The sequence below is a fragment of the Gekko japonicus genome, unplaced genomic scaffold, assembly GCF_001447785.1.
Source record: "Gekko japonicus isolate JY-2015 unplaced genomic scaffold, Gekko_japonicus_V1.1 scaffold2900, whole genome shotgun sequence".
Lineage (NCBI taxonomy): Eukaryota > Metazoa > Chordata > Lepidosauria > Squamata > Gekkonidae > Gekko > Gekko japonicus.
The window spans coordinates 17,478-28,781 of NW_015177102.1; the positions used below are offsets into that span (position 1 = coordinate 17,478).

The following is an 11,304-nucleotide window of genomic DNA, read 5'->3' on the forward strand; positions in this document are numbered from 1 at the left end:
GCCCCCCCCCCCCCCTGGAGTTTTTGTCTTGTGCTCTAGAAATCTGACGGAAGCCCCAGTCTGTGCCTCCTGAAGCGCTTAGGGTACTGAACGGTATTTAGGAGCCGGGCGTTCTGTTTATGTAATTCCATCGCTAATAGCTCGGGCAGCCTAAAGGACAGATTTAGGGTGACGCGGCCGAAGTCGGCTTAGGCTTCCGCCGGGTTTGCCATGTACAAACGGGCAGCCGGGAGGACATGTGTACTTTCTCATCCCCTGGGCTGAAAGGCGGCGGCCACCTGACGTCAGCGTTTTGATGCGACGGCAGTAATGATGATGATAATGTGAATATGCCAAGAAGGGCTGCGTTCATGTGGGGAGTTAACCAGGGAGGGGAGAACCTCTTTATCACGGGTTATGACAGAGGCAAAAGGGCCACTTGAGAGCATTTGTGACTTGGGGATTAAGCATTTGCTCTGCTGTTTATTTTTTTGGGGGGGGGCGGTGTGGGTGTGAATGCTGTGCCTTCGGAATTCTGCTTTTTAGAATCTTTGTTGTTCTTTATGGTGCTGCTGGACTCGAAGAAGAAGAGGAAGAGATTGGATCTATACCCCGCCCTTCACTACCCAAATGAGTCTCAGAGCGGCTCACAAACTCCTTTCCCTTCCCCTCCCCTCCCCACAACAGGCACCCTGTGAGGTAAAAGAAGAAGGAGAAGAGATTGGATTTATACCCCGCCCTTCACTACCCAAAGGTGTCTCAGAGTGGCTTACGATCTCCTTTCCCTTCCCCTCCCCACAACAGACACCCTGTGAGGTAAAAGAAGAAGAAGAAGAGATTGGATTTATACCCCGCCCTTCACTACCCAAGGAAGTCTCAGAGCGGCTTACAATCACCTTCCCCTTCCCCTCCCCACAACAGACACCCTGTGAGGTAAAAAAAGAAGAGATTGGATTTATACCCCGCCCTTCACTACCCAAAGGAGTCTCAGAGCGGCTCACAAACTCCTTTCCCTTCCCCTCCCCTGAGAGAGCTCTGACGGAAACTGTACTTGAGAGAACAGGTCTGACAGAACTACGGCTTGCCCAAGGTCATCCAGCAGCTGCACGTGGAGGAGTGGGGAATCAAACCCGGTTCTCCCAGATGAGAGTCCGCGCACTTAACCACGACACCAAACTGGCTCTCAATCCTGTTCTGCTACTGTTTGAAAATATGCTGAGCATTTTTGAACTCTGAAATGGGGGGGGGGTAGAATCGTTGCTTGGTAGTGCAGGGATCGGGTCCCCAACATTTTTGACCCTGTCGGCTCCTTTGGAATTCTGATGCGGCAGGGTGGGCTCTGCCGCAAAATGGCTGCCCCAGGAGGCAGAGCGAGCCACAAAACAGCTGCCATTGCCGGTTTAGGGTTGCCAGCCTCCAGGTGGGACCTGGAGATCTCCTACGGTTGCCAGCCTCCAGGTGGGACCTGGAGATCTCCCGTTTTTACAACTGATCTCCAGCTGAGAGATAACAGCTCCCCTGGAGAAAATGGCTGCTTTGAAGGGTGGGCTCTCTGGCAATTTACCATGCTGAGGCCCCTCCCCTCCCCAAACCCCGCCCTCTCCCGGATCCACCCCCAAAGTCTCCAGGTATTTTCCCACCCAGACCTGGCAACTCAACTCTCCTGCTATCACAATTGATCTCCAGGTGACAGAGATTAGATCCCCTGGAGAGAGTGGCTGCTTTGGAGGCTGGATTCTGTGGCGTTATACCTTCCTGCGGTCCTTCCCCTCCCCCCACCCTCCTCAGGCCCCACCTCCCAAATCTCCAGGCATTTCCCACCCCAGAACTGGCAAACCCTAAGCCAGTTGCTTCATTTACACAATTAAGGATCCTTGTGCTGTGGTGACAGTTGCTGCCAAAGCATCGTTTTTAAAAGTCTGTAAAGGTAAAGGCTAGTCGAATCCGACTCTAGGGTGCGGTGCTCATCTCCGTTTCCAAGCCGAAGAGCCAGCGCTGTCCGAAGACTTCTCCGTGGTCACATGGCCGGCATGACTAAATGCCGAGGTGCACGGAACGCTGTTGCCTTCCCAGCGAAGCGGTACCTATTTGTCTGCTTGCAATTTCTTGCTTCCGAACTGCTAGGCTGGCAGGAGCTGGGGCCGGAGACGGGAGCTCACTCCGTCACGCGGCACTTGGGCCTCGAACTGCCGAGCTACCGGCCTTCCAGTCTGCAGTTCAGCGTCTTAACCTCTGAGCCACCGCAGCCTTAAAGGTGTGTACAAGCCGATCAAAAACCTTGCTGGGCAAAAACCCCACTTGGCCCCACCCCATTTTCTAAAAACACTTGGTGGGCACCAAATTGGGGGGCGCCCTGCAGTAGAGCATCGGGCTAACACAATGCAAACACTTTTCCAAGAAGGTTCGGTCTGTGTGTTGTTAATGAACGCAGCAGCCAGAGTAATTGCAGGATGTTCTTCCATTCTCCCCAAAGCATTTTAATGCATTACTATGGAACCCCTTGCTGAAATATCCTGGCCGGGGGGGGGGGGGGGGGGGGGGAGACATTTCTCTGTCTTGCATCTTCTTTGATCAGTTCTTGTGTAACTGGGACACAATCCAGATATCTCTATGTCAGCTGAGCGCAGCTCCTCTGGGGGCGTGGGTCAGGGTGCTCTGTTGTTTATCAGCAGCATTGGCTGGGCTGTGCATCAAAGGAAAGCCGCTGCGTGGCTTAAATCCCTCCAGAAAAATGAAAAAGTGTTTCTGGGTAACAGAGTCCTGTACTTTTCATGGGAGCGCCTCCCCCCAGAAAGGCTGCACAGATGGAAGTTATCTTGGAGAGTAGGGATAGGCATATTTTCTTTTTTAAAAAATGGGCATCTTTCTCGATTTCTTTCTGCACTCTGCAAAATGCAAATGGCCGAGCCCAAGAAAGGACTGTACCACTTCAGGCTGTGGACATGAGACTGTCAAAAGTTCCGTTAAGGGACCCAGGGAAATGCTGATTGCCACTTTGGGGCCAGGAAGCAATTTTTCTCCAGGCCAGTTAGGCTGGAGATCCTGGAGGTTTTAGCCATCTTCTGGGCGTGGAGCAGGGGTCACTGGGGGCGTTGAGGGTGTGTGTGTTTGTGAATTTCCTGCATTGTGCAGGGGGCGGGACTAGATGACCCTGGAGGTCCCTTCCAACTCTGTGATTCTATGAACCTAGGCAGGAGGAAAACAGAAAATGCTGGGGAGTGATCTCCTTTCCCTTCCCTGCCCCATGACAGACACCCTGTGAGGTAGGCGGGGCTGAGAGAGTTCTTTCGAGAACGGCTCTTGAGAGAACTTGTGACTGACCCACGGTCACACCAGCAGCTGCATGTGGAGGAGTGGGGAAATCAAACCTGGTTCCCCCAGATTGGAGTCCGCACTCTTAACTGAGGAGGGCGGGAGTTGGGGATAGGAGGGATTTCTTTGGGGTGTAGTATCATGGAGTCCACCTTCCAAAGTGGCCATTTTCTCCAGGGGAACTGATCTCTGTTGACCAGAAATCGGTTGCAATCCAAGGAGGTCTCCAGCCACCAACTGGAGGTTGGCAACCCTCATAGCAAGGTGGGGATAGGCTTTCTGAGTGCGTCTCTGCCACTTGCGGTGGGGGAGGGGAACAAAGGCAGGTGCCCGGCTTCCCCTTTTTTAATCTTTTTAGGATTAAGGGTTTCTTGACTTTGGAGAGAGGAGAATTCTTTGGAAGGACTGGCTGGCAACAGAGAGAACCCTCTCATGAGCTGGGTTTGGAAGGGTCTAAATAATAAATTCTCAGTGTTATGCCCATGGCTCCACAGATGGGTTTCCTGGCAGCTGTTTGCGGCTTCAGCAGGGCCTATCTTCTCCAAGGTAGATAGCTAAACTTGGCTTTCTTCTCCCTCACTCGAATGTCAGAAGAACCCAGGAGACATCTCATTTGTCTCTGCAGGGGAGCACCCGTTCAGGAATGGCTGCCTCCATCACAGAAGGGCGGTTGGTTTGGAACTTCCCAACATTCTGTGACTGGCCTTAGCGCCTCAGGGCAGCCATTTTCTGATTGCCCCGTGAGGTAGCCATTTTGTTGCCGCTCCTCCCACTCCTTGGTCTTGAAATTCTAAAAGTGCTCATGGGCTCAACAAGATTGGGCCCCTGGTCTAGACCAATGCTTGTCTCTAAGCTGTGGAGTCTTGTGAGCAAGAATTCTACTTGGTGAGCTACTGGCATTAAAGTGGTGAGCGAGCGATTTGGCCGCTGCGTCAGTTAGTTTGCTCTGGAGCCCCATCCTTCCTGAGCGAAGGCAAAAAGGTGTGAGCCGGAGGGTAAAAAACTGTGAGCTAACAGCGTTCCGTGCGCCTTGGTGTTTAGTCATGCCGGCCACATGACCACGGAAACGTCTTCGGACAGCGCTGGCTCTTCGGCTTTGAAACGGAGATGAGCACCGCAACCCTAGAGTCGGATTCGACTGGCTTTCGAGCAAGGGAACCTTTACCTTTACTTTAGCTCACACTAACGCAGCTTAGAGGGAACCCTGGTCTAGACCCATGGCCTTCATCTCATTCAGGAACTGACATCTTGCAGCTTCTGGGCTAGGTGCAGTCCGAGAAGCAATTATGTTCGATTCCTTGTTGCCTTACTCAGGTTCACTCAAGCTATGGTAAAGGTTTGCCTGTAGTTTCGCTTGTGAAGAAGAAGAAAGGGGGAAATATTTTATGCTGATATGGGTTAACACAGTAGAAAAGAGTAACAGTCCAGTAGCACCTTAAAGACTAAAGAGCTAGTTTGGCGTAGTGGTTAAGTGCGCGGACTCTAATCTGGGAGAACCGGGTTTGATTCCCCACTCCTCCACTTGCACCTGGCTGTATGACCTTGGGCAAGCCATAGTTCTGTCAGAGCTGTCCTTGAAAAAGAGCAGTTTCTGCCAAGAGCTCTCTCAGCCCCACCTACCTCACAGGGTGTCTGTTGTGGGGAGGGGAAGGGAAAGGAGTTTGTAAACCGCTCTGAGACTCCTTTAGGTAGTGAAGGGCAGGGTATTAATCCAATCTCCTCTTCTTCTTTTACCTCACAGGGTGTCTGTTGTGGGGAGGGAAAGGAGTTTGTAAGCCACTCTGAGACACCTTTGGGTAGTGAAGGGTGGGGTATAAATCCAATCTCTTCTTCTTCTAACAAAATTTGTGGCAGCGTAGGAGCTTTCTTGAGTCACTTCTCAGTTCTTCAGTTGGCTTAACACAGTATTGCTCACCCAGTGGTTCCAGAGCTATATGTGGGTCTTTGACATGACTCCTGTTACACTGAGAGTGACTAAAATGTGGTATTTGCTGCCAGAGGATGTAGGGATGGCCACAAGCATAGACGGCTTTAAAAGGGGATTAGACCAATTCATGGAGGAGAGGTCTATCAGTGGCTACTAGCCATGGTGACTGAGGGGAACCTCCACATTCAGAGGCAGTCAGCATCTGAATCCCAGAGCCAGGAGGCAACATCAGGGGAAGGCCTCGGCCTCTATGCCTTGTTGTTGGACCTCCACTGTGTGAGACAAGACTAGATGGACCACTGCTCTGATCCAGCAGGGCTGTTCTTCTCAGGGGAGGGCCTCGGTCGGCCTTTACGCCCTCTGGTTGGCTCTCCAGAGGAACTGGTGAGCCACTGTGTGGCACAGGATGCTGGACTAGATCAGCCCCGTAGCTAATGAGTTTTGGGGGAGGGGGCCGGGGGGGCCACCAGTCAATTAAACCAAAGTTAATTAAATTAACTTTGATTCAATTGGTGGAACTCATCGGACACAGTCGGGATCTCCAGCAGCACTGCATTTGGTTACCGGGGATCTTGTATCCCAGTCTCCCTTCGGGAACGGAGAAAACTTTCTTGCCCGTAGCTCCTCCGAGCCTGGGGCTGAGAAGCAAGAGAAGTGAAACTGACCAGAGCTGGGCATTGAAATTGACCTTGGCTGAACAGACCCACTGATATCTGCTGGCTCTTTGGAGACCGGGGTAGGTGGGTGGGTGGGATCGGGAGGGAAGCTTTGCCTTCCCAGTTGTGATCCCGAAGAAAGATCAGGAGGATTTTCGACCCTCCGAAGCAAGCCTCCGCAGTTTCTGCTGCCTGCTGTTTTCCCTCCCAGCTGCTCCTTTCGCACTTTCTCTCTTCCTCAGGAATGTTTATGTGGGAAGGGCCGCCTCTCGGACTGGTGGAGGCATTCTGGAGGCAAGGAGAGAGCAGGGTGCGAATGCCTCCTCCTCCTTGCAGGAGCCTGGCCGGCCGTGGCAGGGAATGAGGGAGGCAGGCAGCCAGGAGCAGCAGCAGGCGGCACGGAGTCACTGGCTGCTGGGCTGAGGGCAGTGATGGGGGGAGGGGAAAGCCGAGAATTGGGGAGGGGCCTGTAAAAACCATGGGGGGGCGAGCCCCATGGGCCCCACGGTAACTACGGGCCTGTACTAGATGGACCACTAGTCTGATCGGGCAGAGCTTATGTGCCAACTTTTATTTTGGAGCCCGGGAAAGGTCAGTGTGTGGAGAAAAATACATATCCTGTTGTTCTGGATAATAAAGTGGCTCTTCAGTATACGGATGTTGGGCCATCACTGGTCCTAGCTATTATTAGGATAACCAAGCTTAAAACTGCAAGACCCTCCCCACTTTTTTCGGGTACGCTATGGAGATTATTAGCCCTGCCAACATTCTTTCTTTCTCTTTTGTTTCTGCAGACCTCTACCTTTCCTGGGAAACCGAGTGAATCACAGTTGCTATGGAGAAGATCAGAGAGCAGTTTTCCGGTCTCCGAATAGCGAGACGGAGCACGCGAATGGAAGACCCAACTTACTTGTTGGACATCGATGTTTCCAGAGGAGAAGGAAGCCATTTAGTAGCTGCCTCCCACTCCAACAAATCAATTGGCGTTTACGATAGAGAGACACTGAGTTTGCTGTGGGAGTATAGTAGCCATCCCGAATTACTCAGTGGGGTCAGGTTTGCGCATGAGCATGCATACATGCTATTTTCAGCCTGCAGCGATGGAACGGTGAAATGTTGGGATACGCGTTCAGCTAGTTCTGAAGCCGCCCGGTTGTTTTGTGGCTATCCTTCGAACACTTTCATTAGCTTTGATGTCAACTGCAACGATCTCATTGTTTGTGCCGGCACGGAGAAGGTGCATGAAGACGTCTTCATGGTCTTCTGGGATGCGCGAGGTGGCACCAACAGTGTCCCTTTCAGCGAAAGCCCTTTGGGTGCGTATTCAGAGTCTCACAGTGATGACATCACGAAAATCTGTTTTCAACCCGGCCAGCCAAACCTGGTCATTACGGGGTCAACGGACGGGCTGGTGAACGTCTTTGACCTTAACCAGGACAACGAAGACGACGCCTTGATTTCAACCTGTAACTCGGGCTCGTCCGTCAGTTTTGTCGGATGGTCTGGAGAATATTTTCAGCAGGTCTACTGTTTGACGCACGACGAGGGTTTTTCCTGGTGGGATCTCGCTCAGCTGGATACCGAGGAGCCAGTTACGCTGCTGAAAATCCCAGACGCTAGGGAAGCGGCCAGCCTGGGGAAGACCGAGCTGAACTACTTGATTGGCGGCTTGTATCACGAGAAGTCAGACCACCTTTTCGTTCTTGGAGGAACGTCAACGGGAAGCCTCCATCTCCTGGGCTGTGGCACTGACGGTCTGAGTCCGGTGGGAACCCTTCAAGGAGGGCACTCGGCTGTCGTCCGCTCTTTTTACTGGAACATGGCGGACGATTCGTTGTTGACCGGTGGAGAGGATGCTCAGTTGTTGCTATGGAAACACGGAGCTGTGGAGAAGGCCCCCGGGAAGAAGACTTCCATGAAAATGGCCTCCTCTGTTCACCAGCGAGTGAGAGCTCACCAGAACCGTTTCAAAAGGAAGAAGAAATGAGTATCTTTAAAGCTTCCATGAAAATGGCCTCCTCTGTTTACCAGCGAGTGAGAGCTCACCAGAACCGTTTCAAAAGGAAGAAGAAATGAGTATCTTTAAAGCTTCGGGGGAGGTCCCGTTGGGATTCACTTTTTTAGGCGATGCAACTTTTAAAGAAGGGCTGAGTCACTTGCCAGCGTGTTTGTCAGATGTGGCTTCTATGCACATGCTAACACCCCAGGTCCTGAAAATGTTTATTCAGAGACATCCCATTGGTGGCGGCGGGACCTTCGCTTCCTTCCTTTTCATGTGTTTTTTAGGACTGCAGCCTCAAGAAGGGAAAATGTGCTGAAGGATTCTTTTCAAGCCCTGTTTTCCTGTGGAAGGTCCTTGTGACATGTTCGCTTTTTCTTCCATGTTTCTACAGTCTCCAAGTTTTAATTTTGGCATTTGAGTTTCTGTGAGAAACGCAAAATATAAATGAGATTAAAAAAAAATTAAAAATAAGCCTTGTGCTTGGTGGTGGGGATGATTATGCTAACAATTAGGGAGGTTTTTGGGGAGGGGAGGGACTTCAGGGGGGGTTATGCCGTAGAGTGCACCTTTCCAGAGCGGCCATTTTCTCCAGGTGACCTGATCCCTGTTGCCTGGAGACAGGCCCGTAGCTACAGTGGGGCCTCTCGGGGCTAGGCCCCCTAACTTACCGGCAAGGCCCCATGACTCCCCATCCAGCCCAGGGCCCCCAAGCAGTAGCAGGTGCGGGGAAGGAGCCCGGGTATTCCTTTAATTCGATTAGCCAGTGCCCCCGAAGAAATTTAAATGTCCCCCGACTTAAAATATCCTGGCTACGGGCCTGCCTGGAGATCAGTTATAATAGCGGAGGATCTCCAGCCACCCCCTGGAGGTTGGCAGCCTTACTTAGCGATCCTGTAAAACAGTAAATCACCGTGTACAATTAAACAATATTTGTTAGTTTTTATATGCTATGCGTAGAATTCAATTCTTAACAAGATTACAACGATATCACTACGGTATAAGATATAAAGCTTAGCAGTACATACAAAGTAATACAGTTACTAGTTACAGAAACAATTAAGACAAACGACGGAGTTCTAGTACACTATCCGTTTGCGTGTCCTTCATCAGGTTTGTCATTCTGTCGTCGTGTCTTCACAAGCATGAAGTGCTGCAAGCCATATTTCAAAATGCTAGTTCTTATACAGATTTTGATGTACGCTACCGCGCTTAGGTTGTGGTGACTGGGGAGCTCCTTTAGCAAGCTCTAATGTGACTGGGTCTACAGCATATTGTGATTGGCTAAGCTACAGTGGGGCCTCTTGGGGCTAGGCCCCTGACTTACTGGCAAGGCCCCACGACCTCCCATCCAGCCCAGGGCCCCCAAGCGGTGGCAGGTGCGGGGAAGGAGCCCGGGCTGAGAGAGCTCTGACAGAAACGGCTCTTTTTCAAGAACAGCTGTGCCAGAGCTACGGCTTGCCCAAGGTCATCCAGCCAGGTGCACGTGGAGGAGTGGGGAATCAAACCCGGTTCTCCCAGATTAGAGTCTGCAAACTTAACCACTACGCCAAACGGGCTAAAATACCTCAAAAGGTACTAATGTAGAAATGGGGTTAAGAAAGAAATCTCTCCCTCCTCCCCTCCCACCCTGAGTTTCAAATGGACGAAGGATGTTAAAAATATATGGACTTAGCTTTTCTTTTCTCTCTGTTTCATGCAGTCCGATGACCCAACTATCTTGCACAAACTTTGTGTTTCTCTGGCTGGGGGCAAACGAGTTTGGTAAAAGCAACGTCTCTTAAAATGGAGGCTTTGTTCCCGTCTCTGGCTGTGATTCTTCTACTGCAGAACATGTGAGCTTTTGCTAGTAGCATCAGAGCACCCCCTCGGGTTAAAAAACACTAGGCGCATACAGCATTGATTCCATGGTTGGCAGGAAGTCTAAAGCGTTGTCATTGGCCAGGCCCAGTCTGATGCTCAGGGTCTTGCTTGGTTGGAAAAAGAAGAGGGGGAGGAGATTGGATTTATACCCCGCCCTTTACAGTGCGGCTTGCAATCTCCTTTCCCTTCCTCTCCCCACAACAGCCACCTTGTGAGGTTAGGTGGGGCTGGGAGAGCTCTTTCTTGAGGACTGCTCTTTCCAGAACAGCTCTGAGAGAACTGTGACTTGCCCAAGGTCACTCCAGCAGCTGCACGTGAAGGAGTGGGGAATGAAACCTGGTTCTCCCAGATTAGAGTCTGCCACTTCTGACCACTAGAAGAAGAGAAGAAGAAGAGATTGGATTTATACCCCGCCCTTCACTTGGAGTCTCAGAGCGGCTTACAAACTCCTTTCCCTTCCCCTCCCCACAACAGACACCCAGTGAGGTGGGTGGGGCTGAGAGAGCTTTTGACAGAAAGTGCTCTTTTTCAAGGACAGCTGTGCCAGAGCTTGTCACTGACCCAAGGCAAGGTCACATCAGCAGGTGCAAGTGGAGGAGTGGGGAATCAAACCCGGTTCTCCCAGATTATAGTCCGCGCACTCATCCACTACACCAAACTGGCACTACACCGAACTGGCTCTCTGTTATCCTGGGGGAGGGGCCACGTCTCAGCGGTAGAGCATCTGCTTGACCATGCAGAAGGTCCCAGGTTCAATTCCCCAACAGGTAGGAGGTGATGTGAAAGACCTCTGCCTGAGACCCTGGAGAGCTGCTGCTGGTCTGAGTAGATAAGACTGACCTTGATCGACCAAGGGGTTGGCTCAGTATAAGGCAACCAGGAAAGGGTCTTGGCTCAGTGATAAGTAGGGTTGCCAATTCTGTGTTGGGAAATACCTGGAGATTTCGGGGGTGGAGCCTGGGGGTGCAGGGTTTGAGGAAGGGAGGTATATTGTGGAGGGTATTGTGCCACAGAGGTCACCCTCCAAAGCAGCCATTTTCTTCAGGGGAAACGATCTCTCTCGTCTGGAGATCAGTTGTAATAGCGGGAGAGCTCCAGGCCCCACCAGGAGGTTGTAGAAACAACAGAGAGATCACGGGAAGGGTGCAAACAATGAAGAAAACAGCTGTGATGTATAATGAAAACATATATTTAGACTGCTGTTTGGCAGTGAGTTGTGTTTCATCAACAAGATGTACGCATCCACACGAATGGAATTGGCATATACTCCCGTTTCACATAACCGCTTTAAGTGTGCTGCGTGAATAACATTGGTTTACACGTGGAGCTGCGGTGGCTCAAGTGGACGCTGAACTGCAGGCTGTGGAAGGTCGGTAGTTCAGCAGTTCGAGACCCAGGTGCCGCATGACGGAGTGAGCTCCCATCTCTAGTTCCAGCTCCTGCCAACCTAGCAGTTTGAAAGCAAGAAATTGCAAGTAGATAAATAGATACCACTTTGGTGGGAAGGTAACAGCGTTCCGTGCACTTTGGTGTTTAGTCATGCCGGCCACATGACCACGGAAACGTCT

General features: G+C 51.4%; 1 protein-coding gene across 1 annotated transcript in view; it reads left to right on the forward strand.

The window, feature by feature from the left end:
- WDR89 (WD repeat domain 89) overlaps positions 1 to 8,360 on the forward strand; it is a 25,649-nt gene extending 17,289 nt beyond the window's left edge. The window contains exon 2 of the mRNA XM_015428296.1: positions 6,669 to 8,360. Coding sequence (XP_015283782.1) covers positions 6,710 to 7,861 — 1,152 coding nt within the window. The 5' untranslated portion in view covers positions 6,669 to 6,709 and the 3' untranslated portion in view covers positions 7,862 to 8,360. The remainder of the gene's footprint in view (positions 1 to 6,668) is intronic.
- The last annotated feature ends 2,944 nt before the right edge of the window (positions 8,361 to 11,304 follow it).